At 48.1% G+C, this 22,353-nt stretch overlaps 1 protein-coding gene across 1 annotated transcript; it reads right to left on the bottom strand.

Moving 5' to 3' along the window:
• Positions 1-677: 677 nt before the first annotated feature.
• Positions 678-14,984, bottom strand: LOC149328184 (uncharacterized). The gene is made up of 3 exons (XM_089558921.1): positions 14,625-14,984; positions 7,180-8,465; positions 678-1,041 (listed from the first exon to the last, which is right to left on the bottom strand). The coding sequence occupies exons 1-3, from the start codon at positions 14,982-14,984 to the stop codon at positions 678-680; spliced, it is 2,010 nt and encodes a 669-aa protein (XP_089415047.1).
• Between the last annotated feature and the right edge of the window lie 7,369 nt (positions 14,985-22,353).

Below are 22,353 nucleotides of genomic sequence, written 5' to 3'. Positions count from 1 at the left end.
CAGTAAGTCCCGCAGTACCTGTGACAAAAAAAGAGCCCGAATAACTGTTATTGCTGGATTACGGGTGAGCCTCACAGAGATGCTCGTACACACGCTGGCCTCAGCACGCGAAGATCACAGAGCAGAATAACAGCACGTGGAAATTCCACACACGGCAATATTGATTTGGCGTATTTAAAGCCCCATAAGATTTCTGATCTCTCAAGCTTGCTCCTCAGAACATTTATAGTAGAAGAAAATTACACGTTTAAGTGTCGTTAAATGATGCATAATTTTCACGCTCATAAATGGTCAAAATTGCTTGGAGTGATATTTGTTCACTTGATGGTTGGTGACGAAACCAGGTAAATTTTTTAAACCCCCTGAGGTGGCGGAAGAGCTTGTAACGTGAAATATGTCTTTGAACCTTCGTGGATATAACAAATTAGAGATGTCTCCAAAGCTAAAAAGCTAAACCAAGCTAAGCAGCATACATGAACAGGAAAGAGCAATTAAGATTATCATCAGATTTTAGATTTCTACAGTCCAGTGGCCGCACATCTGCAAAGCAACCTAATCTAAGAGCCTCTGCAAACAAGACCAAAAATAAACGATAAACAAGGTGGGCACTGAATAAGATCCAGCAATATAGCCAGGCGGGTATGTCCTTCACTACCACACATTCAGATAATTCTATGTTAATCATTCGGCCTAGTAATGTTCACGCAGTCTCCGTAATCAACCACGGGGCACTGAAACGCTGTGGCAAAGTCGGCGTTGTCCCTGACAAGTTCGTTCACTAAAGCTCTAGCCTGCGAAGCGATGCTGCAACGGTAGTAGGCGAAGCGGGCGTAGAAGAACTGGGCTTCGGATATCCGGTAGAGGCTCCAGGCGTCCTGTACTGTGTACCAGCTAGCTCTTGCGTCCGCTGGTCTGACGGCGTCACCACGGGCTGTGCCCGCAGCCCCGACAATGGCGGCGATTTGTAGCCCCATCTTCAGCCCTACCACACGGCGCATGTCGTCGAAGTACTCGGCGTGTGAGGCACTCAGCACGCATTCCCTGCATGGAAAGTATTGCTAGAAATAACCTTAAAATAGGAATTACGAGACTGTTTTAATGCGAAATCATTAGACGACTGACTTTCAATGTCATGTCTGCAAGAAACGGCACCATGTGACGTCACGAGCTGAGAAGTCTCGCGATGAAGATGACGTCACACCTAAATAAATCTAATTAGGTAACGCCAAGACTAATTGGTAGGACCAGTGACGACATCCTACGAGTCTGTCGTCATGACAGGTCACGTGACAACGACGTAATGTGACGTCACACTAGATCAAGGGACAATGGCGTAATGTAATCACATACCTAGACACGTGACAAATATGTAATGTGACTTCTTACCAGGTCCCCACTCAACCCCCTCTACAACCCCTAATTCATGAAGGTCTAGATGAAATCCCAGCGATCATCCACCCCGGTGGCTTAGTGGTTAAGGCGCTCGCCTACCGAGCCGGAGTACCCGGGTTCGAACCCGACCGCGGCGGCCGCGTTTCGATGGAGGCGGAACGCAATAGGCGCCCGTGTGCTGTGTGATGTCAGTGCACGTTGAAGATCCCCAGGTGGTCGAAATTATTCCGGGGACCTCCACTACGGCACCTCTTTCTCTGTTTCTACCTCCACTCCCACCTTCCTCTCTTCCGTTACGGCGCGGTTCAGGTGTCCACCGAGATATGCGGGACAGATACTACGCATTTATAACTACGAACAGCGCAGAAAGCAGTACTTCAAAAAACTACACAGAATGTTCACTACACTCGCATCAGTGAGAAAGCATCCATTTGTGCTACGTAAAAGATGACGATGAACCGGCAGTGCGCGGGAAGGAGCGCTCACGCCAGGCCAACTGAGAACAAACAATGTAACAGAACGAACGATTTTTCCCGGGGTTGCTACCCGTCGGATAAGTGCTCACACACTAAAAGTTTAGTTTGAACACTTCGCTTGTTATGACGATAAAATTGGTTGCTATTATGCAAGAAGTCTGAAATTGCCCTCCCAAAGTCCAGCGAAACCTCCAGCACAGTAAAACCAATTTAAATTCTGCTGTACGCTCAGCGCTATTAACACGTACACGTTATGGGGTAATATGAGGGGGAGTATCGTGTTTTCTTGTTGCAGTCTGGTAGAGGCTCTTTGACGAAACCAGACCAGCTTTCTTATTTCGGTATGTATCTCAGCCGTTAGCGAACTGGGAGCTCTATCAGTTGCAATCACTGCGACCCTGAATGTGATCGCTGCTTTCTAAGCGCATGTCTCATGTGTAGCTGTGTGCCACGCTACACAAAGGCCAGTTTTCTGTTGTACGCAGTGTCTAGTCCTTCGGTCCTTCGATCAAGGTGCAAAGCATTGCAGGCAGTTAAGCACGAAACATTGTGCGAAAGCAGGTTTTTGCAGGTGGACACCAAAGCCACGTATACTTGAAAACGTGATTGAAAGCGCCTTTCTTTTCCTTTCGTGACTTGCGCACATGATGATGATGATGATAACTATCTTCCGCCAGATAAAGAAGCCCCCTACTCCCCGTCCCCGGCACACAGGCCTTGGTGACGGGGGCCGGGACCTCCGCGATTAGAAGCGGGCGAAGAGGTCTTGATTCCTCGCGGCTCCTTCCGCCAGACGGATGGCTTGTTGCTGTGAAGCAGGGGCCTTGCTCCGCAGCAGGGCTTCCCAGGTTTCTTTACAATTTATGTTTTCGTTAGCCCCTGGGGAGCTAGTGCATTCCCAGATTATGTGGTCGAGAGTCCCTCTCGCCCCACAGTGCTTGCACTTATCGTGAACATGATAGGCCCAGACCGGGTTTACGAAGTTCCCAGCTTGGAAGCGTCGCCATGCGATTGCCTGCCTGTTGTTTAGACTTTTATCCGGTGGTGGCACCAGTCTCCTCTGTAACCTATAACTTTCAATAATTTCCGTATAATTTTGCAGACGCTCGTCCATGTTCTGGCAGGCGGGCGGCTCCACAGCTAGCCGGAAGTAGAAAGCTCGGGCTATTTCGTGGGCCGCGTCGTTGCCAGGAATGGACGCGTGTGCGGGAGTCCAAATTAGGCTAACTTTTCTGTTTAGCTGTCTACTAGCCAGAATCCTTGCCGCTTCCGGCGAGATCCTGCCCTTTCCAAAATTATAGATGGCCGTTTTGCTGAGGCACGATGATGGAAACCGTCGAAGGGACGCACATTGATCCGAGCGAGCTAAATGTGCCCGGGCAGTGGTACACTAGCAAAAAAACAGGCAAAGCGGCGCCGAATGAGGCTAATCCTAACCTTAGCCCCAACCAAGAGACGCGCATCGTGGAGCGGCGGCAGGCTGCCGAGAAGCTCGCGAGAAGGAAAATGGCGGCGAAGTCGATGGAAAGGCAAAACATCAGGCTCCCCAGCGACGCCGAAAAGATAATCATGAGACCCAGCGGCGGCGTCACGAGGCTGACGAAACACGGGAACGCGCACTTGGCGAACGCGATAATCCGGGCTGCCGGAGTCGACCAAGACGCAGCGGGAGAGGACATCGTCTCCATAAATACACGCCAACAGTCTATTCTCGTGGCGACGAGAGACGCCGGGCGAAAAAGAAAATACGTAGAGCTGAAGCAACTCACTTTCGAAGGGGAGCGAATAGATATAACCACCTACGTCGCCATGCCGGAGGACTGCGGAAAGGGCGTAATTCACGACGTCCCCCTCTACTTATCGGAGGCGCACATATTGCACCGTCTCAAGACGCACGGCAACCCTCCGGTGCTGGGGGTCCGAAGATTAGGCAAGGAATCGAAGACAGTCCTGATACTGTTCGAAGACAGCAAAGTCCCGATGTGGGTGCTCATCACGCCATTGGCTCAACGGTGCGCGCTCTACCGGAAAAAATACGAAGTGTGCAACGCATGCGGAAGAATGGGTCACCGAGCCGATCTCTGCCCGGACCCTAAAAACGTGAAGTGCCGCGGTTGTGGAGCGAAAAACCCGCTCGAAAATCGTCAATGCCAGATCAAGTGTCAGCTGTGCGCCAAAGGACATCTGCTGGGCGATAAGAAATGCAAGGAGCTCTACCGCACGCCCTACGAGGTGAAGAGGCGGTGGGAGCAAAGCGGCGGCAGTTCGCCAAAACACGGGACCCGGCAAACATTGGAGATGAATTCCACCCGCCAAGGTCGCCCCAGAGACAAGCGCGGCAACAACTACGAGGGTTTCCGTGCCGAAGATTTCCCGAGCCTGGAAGAGACCACGGGAAGGCATCCCGGACAGCACCATCGTCGGGGCAGTACGCGCTCCAAGAGCAGAGGGCGCTCCGGATCCAGAGGGCCTACGTAACCTCCTAGACCCAAGGAGGAGGACACTACAGGAAGCAAGCCGCAGCAGCGCGGCCGCTCGAGCTCCCGCACCAGGGGCCGCTCCGGATCCAGACCAGAGGGAGATCATGTTCCAGAGACCCGGCGAACCCATGGACTAAGAAGCGGAGTCCGAGCGGGGACCAGGGCGGCTTCCCAGGCTAAAGACAAGGACGAGGAGATCGATAAATTAAGGAAAGAGGTTGGGGAGCTTAAAGAGATCATTAATAAGCTCACTCAGGAATTGAATAAACCAAAATTGTAGGCGCGTACGCAGTCCCCCTCACCCCACAGCGCGCCACCAAAATTGGTTTCGAGATCAACATCCCCGGCGCCTAAGGCTGTGACTTCCACACAGCCTGCGACACCGGAGGAGGAAGAAATGATTGTAGAATCGGCTAGGCCGCCTCCTACTAAACGAAAAGGGGAGGACGCTGATTCGTTGGTGGCACTACAGAAAAGATTAGAAGCCAAAATGGAAGCTAAATTTGATTCGTTCATGGCCCAAATTCTGGGAGCAATAAATCAGACGCAAAGCCAGGTACAAGCCCTTACGGTTGAAGTGCAAAGGCAACGGGCAGAATTAGTTGCCATCGGAGTATGGCAGCAAAAAGCAGAGGAGCAATTTGACCAGCTCCAAAATGGTTAGTGGCGCACCAACTGAGTCTTTAGTCTGGCAGTGGAAATGTCGAGAATTCCAACGCAAGCGGGCGTTAGTGCAACAATATCTGACGCTATTACATGAGAAACCGCTAGCTATAGCCCTGCAGAAGACGGGCAAAACACCAAAACTGTCGGGATACCAAGCTTTTTCAAGTGACAGAGGTGAGAGATCTCGCGTCACAACGTTGATTAAGAGGAACATTGCGGCAATGGAGCACCAAGTCAACTCGAGCGAAATTGAAGCAGTGCTATTAGAAATCCTTACTGGACGAAAAGAGGAGCCGAACGTGTTCCTCTTAAATCTGTACAGTACCCCACAGCAGAGAAAGGTGAGATTCAGGGCCCTCTTTCGCAACGCGATTAAGGCAGCCGAGACTAACCCCGTGAAGTGACTTAAAGTCAGTGACTTTAAAGCCGGGCACCCGGAATGGGGTTACGCTAAACAAGATCCTAAAGGCAGGCAGCTATGGGAGGACGCGCATGATCTGGGACTCACCCTACACACGGACCATAGTAGTCCAATCAGGGTGGGTAACAGCGTGTGCGCAGACACCTCCCCTGACCTGACGTTCTCTAAAAATGTGACATCTAAAATGGCACAATTCAGAGAAAAATTTCGGCAGGGATCTTTTCATTCTGGCCTCGATCCTTAAAAAAGGAGTTAAGACGCGTCGTGCGCGTCAACCGCGAGTAACGGAATAGGAAATATTTAGAAAGAAGCGAGAAAAAGCTGCCACTGGGAAGATCACTAACATAGAGAAATGGACGGAGACCCTCATGCGTCACGTTGGAGAGGCAACAAAGATACTTGAAGGGGTATATGCCCCAAAGATAGTTGATAGCAAACTGCTTCACATGTGGGAGGCAAAACATGGCATGGAGCGCAGAATAAAGAAGCAAAAATGGAACCGTAACCTTAGAAGGAGGGTCGCTAGACATAGCAAGGAAATTGAAAATTATGCGATCAAATTATGGGAACAAAACTGGTGTAGCAGATGTGACGAGATGGAAAGGAGCATGAGCCTTTCCAGAATGTGGGGTCTGCTGAGACACCTGTTAGATCCGACCAATTCAAAAACCCAATCGGGAATTACATTATCAAAAGCCAGGCACGCATTTCAGGGAACAGATCCGGAATTTACTCACAAACTAACCGACTTGCGTACATATGAAAGTTGATGACGCCGACTACCAATCCGCAACGCGAGTGTGTGTTGCAGCTTAACACGAGGCCTGATCGGCTGCGGCGATGGCACAGCGCTCTCGGGCAGTGGCCAGCGAAGCTGATCTGTTCGCGCCGCGGCTGTTTCGAAACTCACTCACGGCAATTTTATTTCTCCGCGTTCGTCAAGGTGACCCTCTTTCAAAGTCGCGTTTATTTCCGGCAGTTTTCCGCATCGCGTGACTAACTTCAGAGCCTACATCACAAAACTGCATTTTTCAGGTTAGAAGCCCGACAGTGCTTTCCCAAAGAAACTTCGTACTATGGTCTACACTGCCGAATTACAGACGCGCGAAAACTAAAGGACAGAAAGGAAGAACGGACTCGTTTTACTGCCACAATTTGTGAAACGAAGTGTTTTCTTGGTTTCACGGCGCATAAGCAACGAAGGCTATCTTAAGCGATTAAGGCTTAGCTGTTACCAAAGAAATGATAATGACGGGTTTCATGTCAACCATGTACAATGATGAGTACTGGTCACTGTCCAAGGTAAATAAAGAAGAAAATTTTGAAGATTCGGGAGCACTACGGCTCCCTTGTTCATTATAATTGTTCACTGTAATTGTTACGATAGTGAACAAGGGAGCCACAGCGCTCCCGAAACGTGCAAAAAAATTGCATCTTTATTGACCTTGGCCGCTGACCAGAACTCATCACCATAATACCTGAACAGACGGTAGGCCGTCAAACCCTCGACTAAAGCATGTGCAATTTGCCAGAAGCGGTGCCCCAGAGGCGTCTGAAAATACGTTCGCAGCGAAGGCGAATGCCTCCGACGCCACTTACTCTGTAACCATTTTCACGCCGCTAGCGTGCAAGGAATAAAGTAAACTTCATATCGAACGTGATGGGAGCCGCAACAAAAACAGTCTGCTGCATGCAAGAACGCGTTCTTTCAGGAGCGATCGCTTCCTTTCCGTATTAACTTCACCTGTGGGATTGTATAGCTGTCTTCGTTTCTCGTGACCAGTCCTTCCAGCTGATCAGTTTGAGCCACATCAAGGCGGCCATGCGACTCGCAATGACCGCAGCGTCGGCGAGCAGTGGGTCAGTAGTCCCGGAACTCAGCCACCCGTAGCTCAGTGATGACACATACAGACTGGTCTCGTTGGCAAAGAACATGCGGTCCGCCGTTCTGCTGTCCGGGTTGTCACGAAACCAGGGCACGCCCCGTCGAAATGTCTCCTTTCTAGCTTCGAACTCGAAGTTCAAAGACAAGAACAAGTTCCAGGGGAATCCCTGGGAGGTCAGGTGGGGCACGGCTGGCTCTCTGAAGACCAGGTCTCCAGGTAGCATGAGCGTTACGTTGGCGACTACGGCCCGGAAGTGGTCAGTGTCGTTTCCCGCTGCCATCAGCCGCCGAAGTGGGTCACAGTCAATGAACCGTCGCCGTGTGGCTTCGAAAATTTTGTGCAGCTGCCGGTCTTTCGCGGGAGTCGCGAGTGCCGCGACGTACGTTATGCGCCATAGGTGGTAGCTCCGGCGTACGTGCTTTTGACAGACGTCCTCGCTACGCATATTAGGCGAACTTAGCGTGCTGTCCTGTGTAATGTAGCGCATGGCTTGCAGAGTGACAAGAAGCAACAGGTAAAATGACGCCAGCGGCTGATGGTGCGCGTCTATCAGAAGCCGAATGTCAGCAAAGAGGCCCGCTTTAGCTATGACATAAATTATTTTCGCACGGTCGACATGTATAAGGAACTCGAGCAATATGGTCTTGAATTGGGACGCTTCAAGATGTCCGAAAGCATCTCTAATCTGCTTCAAAGGCACGAATGATCGTCTTGGCGAGGCAGCCGGAAATTTCTGTTCCAACTTCGAGACGTCCGCATTGGTATAATTAGTGCCAAAGTGGGAATTAAGGACGGAGAGAGTGACACCGTAGCAGGAAACATCGCAATTATTTTTGTAGTCGCCGAGTCGAGGTGTCCTTCGAACGAACATAACCCATGGTCTTTGGCTTACTGAGCTGAATACTTCGAAGATGAACGGCAGGCCGTACCGCTTATTCACCGCAAGGCCCAAACGAAGTAAGCTTGCGCCACTTGTTCGCGTGGTGGTGTTGGCGATTTCTAGCACGGCCGCCGCAACATCCCTGGCTCGCTGGTCCTCCTGCCATATCTCTTTGATGCATGATGTGTAAAGGGTGTGAAGTGCGGCTGCAGCCTCACTGTCGTAGTCCTGGGTGCCCTTGATGATTTCAGAGGTGACATCCAACTGCAAAAAAAATGGCTGGCATTCAACTTGGCTCGAAGCTAGTTATACGAGCGTAATCTCTGTTAAGTATGGTGTCCACGTCTAAAATCAAATTTCAAGGTCAATATCCAAGGCTAAGGTCAGGTTCCCAATGTTGAAAGCCATATGATCACGTGGTCGTACTAACATAGATTGGGCCATACCACGACAGTTAGGTTCTGTTTGAACTTGGGAGACATGGAAGGACATTGTCGATGTGGCGTCTACAGTATCATATCAAAGGTCAAGTCCGAGGTCATCGGTAAAGGTTAAGGTCCGGTACCCAGTAGTCACAATAATGTGATCACATACTACCACATCTTGGGATCATACCACCCCGCAGTTATGTTCGGTTTGGTTTGGTTTAATGGGTTTAACGTCCCAAAGCGACTCAGGCTCTGAGGGACGCCGTAGTGAAGGGCTCTGGAACTTTCGACCACCTGGGGTTCTTTAACGTGCACTGATATCGCACAGTACACTGACCTTTGGAATTTTGCCTCCATCGAAATTTTACCACCGCGGCCGGGATTGAACCCGCTTCTATTGGGTCAGCCGCCAAGCGCCATAACCACTCAGCTACCGCGGCGAATTGCCGTTATGTTTGGTTTGACCTTGTGAGGCATTGAAGGTCACTTTCCCATCCGTATCGCAATCGGAAGTTGTGCCACGAGGAGTAGAGCTCTTGCTCCAAAACTCAATAGGGGCATAGAGCTAAGCGCCTAATTCAAGATCTCTTCGGAAACTTACAACGATGCCCTCCAGGAACCAAAATCTCCGAAACGCAGCCATTCAAGGACACTGGCCTTACACCATTGCGTCATTCACCGTAGGTAAGGACATCTAGTAGTAATCAAGAACAGAGTTGTCGGTAGCCACCTTTTGGGTTTGCTTTGTAGGCAGCGCAGTACTAACAATGTTGCAAGCTCGAGAAAAGTTAAAGCGAAGATAATGTTATTGTTCGCCACATGTCTTAAGTAGGACAAGGCGCGGTGTCTCGACACTAGACCTTTTCATGACACAGCTGTCATGTGGAGCTGCTCCTGTTCGTAGCCACTGGTTAGTCCGTTTATGATACTTACATGCAGGTTGTGGTTGATTGATATTCAACAGGAACTACGCTGGCCAGTTTTTCCGGGAACTGCCCAGGGTAAAGCTGGCCTCGCCATTCTTACAGCTTGTCAAATGTGTAAACCTCCGCCTTCATTTGCTAAGAAATCAAAATATTACCTACGTGGTTAGGAAAGTGGGCGCTAGTTCCGACTGGTCAACTGAGGTCATGTGACTGAGTACGTTCGCGCACAGCGGCTTTGAAATGGAGGCTTCGAGTAAAGTGCAGCAGAAGTTTTGAGCTCGAGCGCTTAAACACTCCAGAAGTTTGCCTGAGCTTGCCTGCTGACAGTAGCACGGAACTCTCTTTTTCAATTTTAGGTGGTGAGAAACTGCCGAGTATGCCGTCGGCGGTACGCAAAAAAGAAAAATTAAAATTCTGAAAGCATCATTATCAGCCTAAATATACCCACAGCAAGGCAAAAGGCTGTCTCGTAACTGGCCACTTAACCTCATCTTGTGCCAGCTGTGGTTACATTATCCCCGCAAAATTCTTAGTCTCCTCCGTCCACTTAGCTCTCTGTCGCCCCCTGCTACGCTTGCCCTTCATTGGAATCCGGTCCGTTACCCTTGACGATCGTCTGTTATCTTGCCTTCGCATTACATGTTCTGTTCATGGCCATTTCATGTTTCTCATGTTCTTGATTTCGAGTAGGAATATCAATAACCCGTGTTTTACTATCATTAACCCACTGTGCTTTCATCGCGCCTTTAACTGTACACCTATAATTTTCGTGTCCTTTGGTCGCTGAGGTTTGCTGAATATAAGTTAAGAAATTAACCCCCCCTCCCCCTTCCGGGCGGGGTACTCCAGGAGCTTGAACAAGACAGGGTGGCGAAGCTAACAGAAAATTGCTGTGCGCTTTTAGTTCTCCCCGATTATTGACCGGTATAGATAGCTGCTGGACCAACAAACAGTACAGTGTATATAAATATAGAGATGTCAAGAGTTGGCCAGTAGGGAAGAGTTTACAATATAAATAAACACATTGTGAGCAAATTGAAAGCTTGCATTCTATTGTCTCACGTAAAAGTACTGGGCTTCTACGACCGCACATCTAACTTGCTTTTGTCTAATGTGAGCTAATTAGGCTATAAGTAGATACCAATTCGAATTGTGTGATCACGCAAAACAACACTCACGTGTGTCCACTTTGCAATTGTTCATTCTTTCTCTCTCATCCCCGCACTTCGCAATTACCAGATTTGAGTATCTTGAGATATAAAAAACAGATGTGCCGAAACTTTTACAGGCCTAAAAAAAGTGCCACCCCCTTTTTTTATGAACCATGTTTTTATGCCTTGATAAGTTGTAGAGAGAGAATGCCAGCTGATTTAAACATCCAGTCTTGCCGCCTGTAGCTGCCTTCTCAAGATGAGCAGAACTCCGATATAAGTTTTGCTCTGCCTTAGTTAGAATGGAATGAAAAAGGCAGCTTGCGAGAATACGGCACGCCAAATATTTCTTCCCGCATTCTTTTAAGAGTGTTATGAATTGACAACAAATCATGATATCATGTCTAAACTGCGAGTTATTTTTGTGCTCTATGATAATAACGTGCAAAGTAGGTAAGTTCACTTACTCACGTTTTCTCATCCCATTCTCACTGTTGATTTGAATGATTGCTGTCTGTGTTTGGCAAGGACTTATAGACCAGCTCCCATATTTATTTTCTAACCTTCCGAACCACGCCAAAAAACCTTAGAGACCGTAGTTTTCTAAAGCTTTCGCCTTTTTTCTGAGACATTCCATCTCTGATTGAACCGAGTGCACTAATCCGACCTTTTAGTTTCTTGAGAAGCGTCTGTGAGTTGTCTTTGTTACATGTCAACTGCGAATGATGGGGTTTTAACGCCCCGAAGTACACATGGCCAATGAGACTCCGTAGCGGTGAAAGCGCCTGCACCATCGGCGCGACTGTCAGCTGCCGGCCATTGAGTTGCAGTCCGTTACCACGCGACGCTTACAGCGCATGCGCAAGCAGGCTGAGAAACTTTTACACCCAGCTTCAAAAACATGTGTCGTAATCGCCTTCTGCAACTTTTTGCTCTCCCATGGATTCAGTGGAGCTAGTTTGCATACAAATTCTTGTCCGATAGAAAATGAGGATTCCCTCAACGAAGGCATTGTTCGCTAGCGCTCGCACCGCCGCCCTGTGAGTACGGATTGAGTTCAAACCTCCAGTTCCTTAAGGGGCGCCGACATCGAGCAGCGCGCTGACGTTTTTGAATTTTGCATATGTAGAAATATGGCCGCCACGGCCGGGATAGAACCCGTAACTTTGCGATCAGCAGGTGAAGGTGTCTGTTGACTGCGGCCAATTGAATCTGACCAGAGCTTCTTTTGGAAAATGTTAGGCTTCTTCTCAAAAAGTACAATAGCAATTCACTCTCCTATCAGGTCCAAATATAAACCGAACAGTTCGCAACTCTACCCGTAATGAGCAAGCATGCTTTGATTATCTAACATACACATGGAAGTACTGAGAAAGGGAAGGCCTTTTTGAATAGTGAACGATTTCTCGGCAAATTTTACAGAAACACGGAGTTTGTTTTCTTCTTCCAAGTATAAAGGGCACATGGTTTCAGCTATCATAGTCCGAGAGCCTCAATCTCGAGAGTGTTAACTAAGTGGTGAATTTGATATCTATCACGCCAGGCGGCATTTCACAAAACTGTCTCGTGCGACCACCTGGGCGGTGGGAGATTTTTATGGCGTCAAAATTCTCCAAAAATGAGCGAATCGATAAGGAATGCAAATTGTTTGCAAATCAATACCAGTCAGAAGTATTGGCTGCAGACTCGATTCAAAGCCATATTTTAAAATTGCCGCACCATAGCTCCCGCTGCGGTGGCTCAGTTGTTAGAGCGCTCGGCTACTGAGCCGGAGTACCCGGGATCGAACCCGACCGCGGCGGCCGCGTGTTGATGGAGGCGAAACGTAAAAGACGCCCGTGTGCTGTGCAATGCCAGTGCATGGTAAAGAACCCTAGGTGGTCGAAATTTCCGGAGCCCTTCACTACGGCTTCTCTCATAGCCTGAGTCGCTTTGCAGCGGTACACCCTTATATACTAATAAACCAATCTCATCCTTTCTTCTGTCACTCTCTCCTCTATTTCTTTCTTGCGGCGCGGTTCGGGTATTCACCAAAATGTCAGACAGTTACTGCGCCATTTTTTTCCCCATAAATCCGAAACAGTTTGTGCTATCTTCGCTTCCGATACTTATGACAGGAGGGCTTTTGCGACTGGAACACCACAGCAGCCACTTCCAAATACCCGGGAAGGGCAGAAAATTGCAACGTATTTCTGAAGCAGGCGTTACTACTGGCGCTGCGCTGCTCACGAACAAATTAACAATCAATGCTAAGAAAACTAAATACATACTGTTCCACTCAAAGAAAAAATCAATTCTTTCAACTGATATTACATTAACTATTAACCAGTCCCAGCTTGAGTCAACAAATAATTTTACATATCTTGGAGTCACACTGGATAAACATTTACACTGGCAACATCATATTGAGGCGACTTGCACTAAGATGGCTTCCGGTTGTTATGCTCTTCTCCAGACGCGCGAATACTTTGACATCAATATCCTCCGTGTCCTATACTTCACATTAATACATACTCACCTTTCATATTGCATCGAGTCGTGGGGCTGGACGTATAGCACATACCTAGAGCCTATTAAAAAGTTACAGAAGCGAGCACTTAGAATAATTTCATTTTCTAGTTACACTGTACGCAGTAAGGCACTATTTACTAAACTACGCGTATTACCCCTCAATTTACTTCGTGAGAAAAGAACTGCTGAATGTGTCCATAAAATAATAACAAACAACCTCCCGTTTGACATATCAATATTTAACATCCCGCCACATCCAACACGGAGCCGCACGTACGGCAATTTTAACTTGCCAGTGAAAAGAAATGTATATGGAGAGCGTCTCCTAGAGTTTACGGGCGTAAAAGTTTGGAATAATCTACCACATGACCTAAAGACTGCCTACAACTTCTCCATTAGAATAAAAAAATATTACCTTAAAAAGAATGACACACTTTGAGTTCATACTTTCATTTTTTAATAGTCGTCTTAGATATTTGCCAGATATTATTTGCATGTAGCCGAATCCTGATACCTTGATTTATTTACAGATTTGTACATTTGCGTCTATTCTAAGGATGTTTGTGATTAAAAAGTGTGCACTGAAATCATTTTATCCTGTTCTTGTGTGTTGTACCCTTGTGATGCTTTGTAAATACTTAACAGCTATTTTCCCTTCGCTTTTTGTGATGCCTTAATTTTTGTATAAGTTCTACGCGTTTTGTTTGATCTAAGTTTCTTAGTTTATATAATCTGTAATATATGTATTTCTTTTGTTGATGCTCTTACAAGTGTTGAGAGTGATGTATAGCATTCTTTATACTAACTTACTGTCTTTATTTTGGTACATTGTTGCCTGCATGTTTGTATACCTTTTTTTCCATTGGACCCGTTACTAGCCGTTGGCTATGGGTCCGGGCAGTGTTTGCGTACATTTTTTGCAACAAAGACCAATAAATAAATGAATGAAAAAAAAAAAAAAAACATGAATATTGTAAGAACCGCCGTGGTGGCTCAGTGGTTATGGCGCTCAGCTGCTGACCCGGAGGACGCGGGTTTGAACCCGGCCGCGGTGGTCGAATTTCGATGAAGGCAACATTCTAGAGGCCCGTGTACTGTACGATGTCAGTGCGCGTTAAAGAACCCCAGGTGGTCGAAATTTCCGGAGCCCTTCACTACGGCATCCTTCATAGCCCGAGTCGCTTTGGGACGTTAAAACCCCATAAACCATGATATTGTAAGGCTTGCCAGACGTTGCTTCACTGCAACGGTATAAACCAGCAGGGATACGACCGGAAACACTGTAAACCTGACGTGTCTAGTGCTTCGGACATAATTTTTTTCTTTTTGTGTTGCGGTTCTTTTTTTTTTTCGCTAGTACACCCTCGCGGAAACTAGAAGTGTGGTCTCCGTGCCCAAGCGGCTCACCAGCAAGTCGCGTGCCACGTCGCGCTGGACGAAGCCTTCCTCGAGGGCGTTCTTGCAGATGTACGCGAAGAAATTTGTGCACGGCTGCTGGTTGGCGTCGATGGCGGCGAACAGCGTGGCTGCCTCGCTGGGACAGCAGAACTTCGTCCCAGTGTCACTTGTGTTCACCCTCTTGGCAGCCCAGTGAACAGCGAGCCAGGCCAGCGCGGTGGTGGCGGTGGCTAAAGCGGCCCCAGATGCGCAGCTCAGGCAGAAGCCTGCCGATCGTAGATCCTTACTTCGCAAGATGGAAGTCCGAGTCGCGGGGCGACCGGTGCCAGTTGGCGAAGGTAGGTCTTCTCTCGTCGGCCGAGCTTCCATCGTAGCTGTCTTCTTCTTCTTCGTCTGGAGGAAGGCCTCGAGGAGCGCGTGACGCTGTTAGGGTCCAGCGCCCTCTTGTGGAAGTGTTGTCTGCTATACGGCTCGTTCCTGCGGGAGCTGCCCTTCTGTAATTTTCAAGGTCGGCTGAGAAAAAAAAAACAGCTTCTCTTAGCCCTCTGACTTCTCGCATGAAAGAAAGAACGACCTATTTCATTCACAGTTTTGACAGCGCTTTTAGATAACTTCCGCTAACTTCCGCTCTCTGAATGGAACCGTTGGGCGTCCACATTAGTTAAGTGTTTTGAGATCCAAAATTTCCAGATTCTTCTAATGTCCAAGAAATTTATTTAAACCAGATTGTGGTAGTTCTGAAAAAATGGAAGTCTGTAGTAACGGCGACGTTTACCGCGTTTACTTAAGGAGTCGCACGAGTGCCTTTCATTGCTGCCTGACTTCAAGCATATGAGATGTGCGTTGCCTCGGCTCATTTTCTGTTTGGAGTAGGCGCTTATATAAGGTGAGTTTGGGGTTGTGGTCACAGTGCAGCTACTAATGTCGCTTGTTCGCCCACAGTGGGTGACTAGAAAGAAGAATTTTTTTTTATCTCCTCGCAGATGTCAGCGCCCGTTCATGCTACTAGTTGCAAAACTTCCCATAGGAAGGAAAGAAAAAAACGTTTATTCAGAGGGAAGAAGAAGTTGGTTGAAGGCAAGCAGGCGGAGTCCTGCCGAAATCCCGCCATGGGTGTGTGCCATTAAGACTGTGGACATCATCACCATCAGCATCTTCAGCTCAAGACTCCTGTGCCTCTGGCCGGCGTCGTGGAGATGGCGATGAACGCCCCTTGGGATGCCAGGGTGGCGCTGGTGAACCGAACCTCCCACTGCATCAAGAGAGAGAAACGGAGAATAAAATTTTATTGTAAAAAAGGTGGCCGGAGATGATTGTGGGTGGGGCGCTCAGTTCAGGACTCCAGCAGCTTCCGCCGACGCTTTGGTGACTAGCGCCCCCTGGTTTCCCAGGGTGGCATAGGGAGCGTCACCTCCAACTTCTCCTGCGCCACGATGGGCTGCTTAAGAGGCTGGGGTTTGCTGTGCATGTCCATGTAATATGTGTGAACATATTAATAAGGCCACATCAGGGTCATGTATCTGCGCATAATGTAGGGTGAATGCGGTGTGGGTGGTGGAGATTCGGAAAAGTCAGTGTTTGGATGCGTTTTGGTTGATAGGAGTCCGCCGGGGAATGCTGTGTATGTGGCGAGGTGTAGAGTCGCTGATTTAGGCGAACGGTCTCTAGGCGGGTTGAAAAATGGGTTGAGACGCGGTAGAAGATGCCGTTTCTGTACGCCGTTCAGAAGTTATATTCTCGAGCTAGCGCGTCGGCCCTAATACTGCCTTAGACAAGTGCATGTCCTGGGGCTCAGGTGATGCCGTGATTATGCTGGAGATGGCTGCTCAGAACGCGGAGAGTGGCGCGCGGTACACGACCACTACAGTGGGCTCCGCAGGTGGCTTGGGATCCTAAAAATGTCACAGCTGTGTTTTTGGGTATTGCTAATTTTGATCGTGATGGCTATAGCGATGGCTTCTGCCGTCGCCGGGTCCGATTCTGTGAACGACGCTTCAGGACATACGAAACTGTAGCTCACCAGAAACGGTAGCTGAACCGGTGATACACCGACTTAAAAAAATGTGACAGGGGAAATGCAGCGCCTGAATTGTGTTTGTTGCGCCGGATAAACTTGTAATACTGTAGAAAGTTGCTAATGACGTCTGCAATAAGAAAATTGCTAGTTGCTTAATTCTTCTAAAGCTACATGCCGGAAACTAACATCCTTCGAAACCAACGAGGAAAGGGATGTCTTTTTTAGTTTGTAGTTTTTAATCAAATGGGAGATTAATAAAAGCAGAAAAACAACAACTACATGCCGCCGGTGGGGTCCGAGTCCATGATCTACGAATTTAGCTTCTGGTGCTTCACAAACTGCTAGGACGGCGGCTGTCCAATCTGCTGCATTGGATGGTATTGATGTGTAGTGTAAGCGAAACTTTAGTGTGTTCACCAGCGCCGCCATCATCCCCAGCGGCGGACGTGGTACGTCCTTTAATACTACGAGCGCTGCGTAGGAACGCGGTCGAACGCAAAACTCGCAGGTCATGGGTTCAGATCTCACCGGCGGCATGTGGTTGTTTCTTTCTTCTGTTATTATTAATCTCCCATTTGATGAAAAACTACAAATTAAAAAAAAGACATCCCCTGTTGGCCTACGTCATGTGTGCCATAACCAGTACCTCTTTTCTCTCGTATGCTTCGAAATCTATTCAGACAGAAAGAAAGCTCCATTACGCTTGGCTAGCTTGATTAGACGCTTGAAATGCCTCGCAGGCGTTTCAGCCACAGTATCAACCGCGCTCTCATTCATGTCAAAACTGCATGCGAGAGCGACGTCGTCTCCTTAAGCGAACGTCGAGTGAGGTGCAACCCCCTAAGGTTTCCCTCGTGCCTTGTAAGGGGAGGCAGGGTTTGCCCCTTCTGCATTGCTTGCAGTAAATGTTTCAACCACCACCACAAGGTGCATAATCACATGACCGCATGTGGCGAAGCGGCGGTAGGCGCACAGCGGTCGGAGCAGCCGCGAGTCACGTGGTCTGACGTCACAGCCTGTAGAGGGTCTATGAGGGGTAAGTATGAAGGAAAGTGTGGAACCTACAGTTCTTGTGCTGCAGTTTAGCAGGGATGTGCTAGCACGCAAAGGGAAACTCTTCACAATCCGCATTTTTCACAAGACGTGGCGCCCTCTGGGAAGTGGACAAAATTCGTTTGCTACTTGTTGAAAACGCACGTGGAAGACGCCAGTTGCGCGTGCGAAGTGGTAAGTGTGTGCTTGACAGCTGCCGCATGTGCCTTTTACTAACGTGATCTGCGCATGCATAGCGGTAGCAGGCGGTTTCATTTTTAAGCAGTGTATCTGAAGGAGAATACGTACGCATGCGCAGAGCAGCCTAGGGAAAAAAGCTTGTCACGATATACTCGGTAATGCGTTGTCAGATCGGAGTTGTTGCGGCCGATTTCTGCCGTGATAGACGTGAGCGCGCCCCTCAGCTATCTGCGAGTGATCACGTGATCTCGTTACTTCACCATCGTGTTCTACGCTGCCCTACCAACGAAGGCGTCATTAGCAGCTGTGCTGCATTACTTGCGGGATGGTCACCACCTGTAAAGTGGATTTCAGCGGCAGTTTCGGCGTAACGTGGTGCTGAATGCTATCGCCTACGTCACATTGCCATACAGTCGGCGGAAGGTACATCTGATATTAGAATCTGCCGGAACTTGTCGTGCAGCGTATCTGCGGGTAGCGTTCAGCTAGAGCGCTTTCACCCTCGGTTCCACCCGCCGGACGTTTATGGCTTTGTTCTCGTGCCCACGTGCAGCGTCCGGCTCGGCATCTCGGCTTCTCCCGTGCACCTTTTGTTGCTCCCGTGCGTCTCGGTGCCCGTGTGCTGTGCGATAAATGTGGCCGAACAGATACGCGAAAGAGTGCGTGTGGTGTGGGGGCTACGCCACAACGTACCACGCCACCTGGGGCTGCGAAAAAAGCCCTTTACTACCAAAGGTAAATAGCCCTAGTCTAGAGCAGTGGGAGGCCCTCCTGGCTGACTCCGACCCGAGAACACAGCTTATGCTGGTGACGAGGGCCAAGGCAGCGGCGGAGGCCAACGGGATCCTGGACTAGGGAAGACCGACCACTGTAGCTCCACATCTATCTATCCCCATCCCCCTACTCCCTAACTCTTCCTTTTGAAAAAAAAAATAAATGTTTTTACTACTACTACTAAAGATCTCTATAGTCGGATACAACTTAAGTCCGCAGTGAAGCACCGCCCACAATCAGCCTCCGCGCACAGAATTCCTCCACGACAAAAAAGTAGTCCACTGCTTAAACGTTTCTTGTTACTTAAACAAGAAGCTCATCACAAGAAAAATATTACAAGCTCTAGAATTTCGATATCTGCATTGTTTGATATAGTGAAACATTAAACGCTAATTTTGTTTACAGTTGCGATTGGCAACCGAAGTAATACCGGATGCAGCCGCTCAGTGTTAGCAACTGCTTTTCTTTTTTTCAGTTAAATTATTCTCGAGCGGTCCATCGACATTCGCTCATCAAAACAATGCTGAGAGTGTCGTCACAACGTTTGGATCTGGAATCCGCGCCCAAACATTGATGCCGATCGATTGAAGTATAATTTACTTGCATAACCGGCCGCTGATTGCGGCACCAGTACTTCCATTTCTTGGTCTTTTCTAGCTTAAACGAGCTCCGTTTTTGGTGAGAGTGGTCTCTTTTTAAATTGAAGTATGGTACCCAATTGGTACAGGCAAAATTCTATTCGTCCTGAGTGAACCGTCAAGAGTCGGTGCCACTAAAATCGCCATCAGAGTGTAGACCGAATATTGTATATGTTTCGTAAGTGTACAGTCTTTTGTCATACGTTTAGATCCCAAGGACTTCGCATTCTGAGCCATGCTGCGAGGATATCGTATCCTAAAAAATTAACTTTCTTGAAGATGGGAGGAACTCTCACTCTTAACCTTCCGAGAGCTAATACTTCGAGTGTGTTGCAATTAAGAGCTCCGCTGCGCTCCTTGCAACCAAAGTTTTTCGGCTCTTTTATTTGGTCAAAGGCTGTACATTTTCTGAAGAGTAAGCCCGGAAAGTATGAAAAAGGCCGTCACCCATGCAATCTACAAGTTAAATGAAAGATTGAAACAGACCTAAAAGAGTTGAAAAAAAAACGAGCCTACAATATTTCTCAACGAACCATTATTTTGCGGCAGCCCTAAAATACGCATTAAGCTCTTTATTCTACAAATAACTTAGCACACGACACTCGCATTGCTTTCGAGGCGAAATGTTAGAGGAACGGATACTGCGCGACATCAGTGCACGCTCATTAAAGAAACCCAGGTGGTCGAAATTACGCGCATCCCTCCACTGCGGCGTCCCTCATAGCCCGAGTCACTCCTGGACGTAAAGCGCCGTTGAACGAACACAGCATACACCTGAAGGAAATAGTTGCTTGCTTTATTTTAAGATACCACGGGACTAACGCATTACAAAATATACTGCACCAGACTTAGTGTTTATCTTCCTTCTTAACAGTATCAACAGTTCTTTTCTTGAGTTATGCATTTCCGTGTAAGGCACCGGTATACAGAGCCATGCGCGTTGTAAGCAGTGACTTGCATTGGCAAGTTGCCAACGGGAGTGGCAGCTGAGCGCACTTCGAAGAGCGATTCGGCCAAATGGGCACGGGCGTGATGATTTTTCCTCACTGACGCACGAGGCTGAGCCGGCAGCAGTTAACTGCGCAGATGTTTTTACAAGCTATCCTGTCACATGGCGCGGCTTCACCTTGGTGGGTTGTTATGACAGAGATATAAATCGACGCAGCCAAAAAAATATTCTTTCTAATTTTCATCTGGTTATCACTGCACCTGCTACGTTCGCAGCGAAGCCCTTTAGTACGGACCACGTGATTCTATTTTTGTAGGACGTTGCACGCGGCTGCACCTGCGAGTACTGTAAGCCAGCGTCGTATGAAAGCATTGTCGCTATAGTTATTAAGACACCCTGTGTGCAGTCATCTTTGTCGACAAGGAAACATGAGAACCACGTCTTTTTTCGTGTTAGTGTTTGCCGCTTTCATGCGCGCGGAATCTGCTTCCCGAGGTAAGTTATCCAAAATTTCTATACTGTTGGTGCGCTATCGAAGTAGATGTAGAGCATGAATAGTGCAAGAAAAGGGTGAACTTTTGTTGGTGAGAGAATATAATTTTTTGCTCGTTATTTTTCACACTGCAATATGGTTTGCAGTTAAGCTTGCCTATTGGCCTGTAATCGATAAACCAAGTACCTGCATAAGAATAACCGCCATGCTACTGAGGCAACTGAACTGAGATATGCTTCAATTCCCTAATAAACTAAAGCTTCTTGTGCTTCTGAAAGGGGCAGAGACAACAAATTTTTGCTTGGGTGCTTTCTTCTTTTAAGTGACGCGTTAGAGAGTAGTGTACGTGATCAACCTTTTGTAGCCACCTACGACCGCTAAATTATTTATAACTTCTTGATGCTGTTTCGGTTTCGTTTTCATGAGCTGAACGGGAAAGCTTCCTTTGAGCCCATGCGTACCAGTAGGCAACGCACGCATGAACGCCGCCATGATCCAATGGTTTGCGTGTGTTGCCAGCTGTTTTGACGCTTGCTAAATCTGGGCAAAGAACGGAGTTGGAACCTGGCAACGTAGTCCGTGGGAAGATGGCGGTATCCGGAGTAGCTCTCGACGGCGCTAAACTGCTATAAACACCGCGAAAATCGCCGCGTTTGGATCATTTCCAATTGCATGTAGTGTCGCATACCGACCGTAATTTCATACAGGTGGCTTGTGTCTAGTGAGTTGTTATTCGAAGGCAAGTACCGCTATTGTGACGCGCTTGGAGTGTATTTCGTCCGTAGAGCGCGTGGGATTTTGTATGTCCTCTGTTGCCGAGTGCAAATACACGTCTGAAATTTGCTTTAGCCCCAAAAGGACAAACACAATTCGCAAAGGAGACGTATGCCCAAGGTAAATGGAGCAACTGCTCTGCCTGGTTTGTTTTGAATGTTCAGCATTTTGTTATATTAAATGTCGAAGGTTTGTTAAATTACCGCAGGCCTCTCGCATTTTTTTTATCTTTCTCCTTCGCCGAGGAAGACTGTGCTGTGTTTTTTCTGGCGAGGGACGAGCTCGTAATGGTTTTTTCAGTACGCAGCAACGCTCAAAGCTTCATCACGAACGACTGAAACAAGGTGGAGGTGGAAACGTATGCAACAGCATGTACCGCTCCGGAATCTTCCCGTTTCATGTCTAGCATTGTGCGCACTAAATTATGGGTGCTTGGTTGGTTGTCATGGTGCTTTTGTGTGTGTGCTTTTGCTGCTAATGTATGACTCTACGGTAAAACACTGACCAGAATTAAAGCGCAAAAAGACGGCACAAAGTACGAGAAAAAAACGACAGGAGCGCTCTACGTTTTTCCTGAGATTGTTTTTTATTCCTCTGGTTTCAAAGCCTATTTATGAGAATCTACTGCCGCTAGTGCTTTATACGCATGGGATAAAATGGGTCTTGCGTTTACATGTATGCTGTCTTGTTTTCATGCCCCATTTCCTGTCACTGGCTCTGTTCGGAGGGATAATGCGCGGTGTCACATGCTTGAGCTGAAGATCATAAGTGTGCCTCTTCTCCGTATAATAAACATGTTGGTAGAGTGCGCATGCATTGTCCTTGCGCGGTTGTCGTTGCGCGGCCGTTCATTTCAACAG

Source organism: Amblyomma mixtum, chromosome 9 (genome assembly GCF_055824585.1).
Source record: "Amblyomma mixtum isolate Tamu chromosome 9, ASM5582458v1, whole genome shotgun sequence".
In the NCBI taxonomy this organism is placed as follows: domain Eukaryota; kingdom Metazoa; phylum Arthropoda; class Arachnida; order Ixodida; family Ixodidae; genus Amblyomma; species Amblyomma mixtum.
This window is presented reverse-complemented; position numbering and strand designations above follow the sequence as displayed.

Excerpts from the sequence above, each read along its gene's own strand:
- LOC149328184 (XM_089558921.1), bottom strand. The coding sequence starts at position 14,984 with ATGGAAGCTCGGCCGACGAGAGAAGACCTACCTTCGCCAACTGGCACC. Across the intron at positions 8,466-14,624 it reads ACGTGGCACGCGACTTGCTG|TTGGATGTCACCTCTGAAAT; the intron begins GTGAGCCGCTTG and ends TTTTTTTTGCAG. Across the intron at positions 1,042-7,179 it reads ACAGCTATACAATCCCACAG|GGAATGCGTGCTGAGTGCCT; the intron begins GTGAAGTTAATA and ends CTTTCCATGCAG.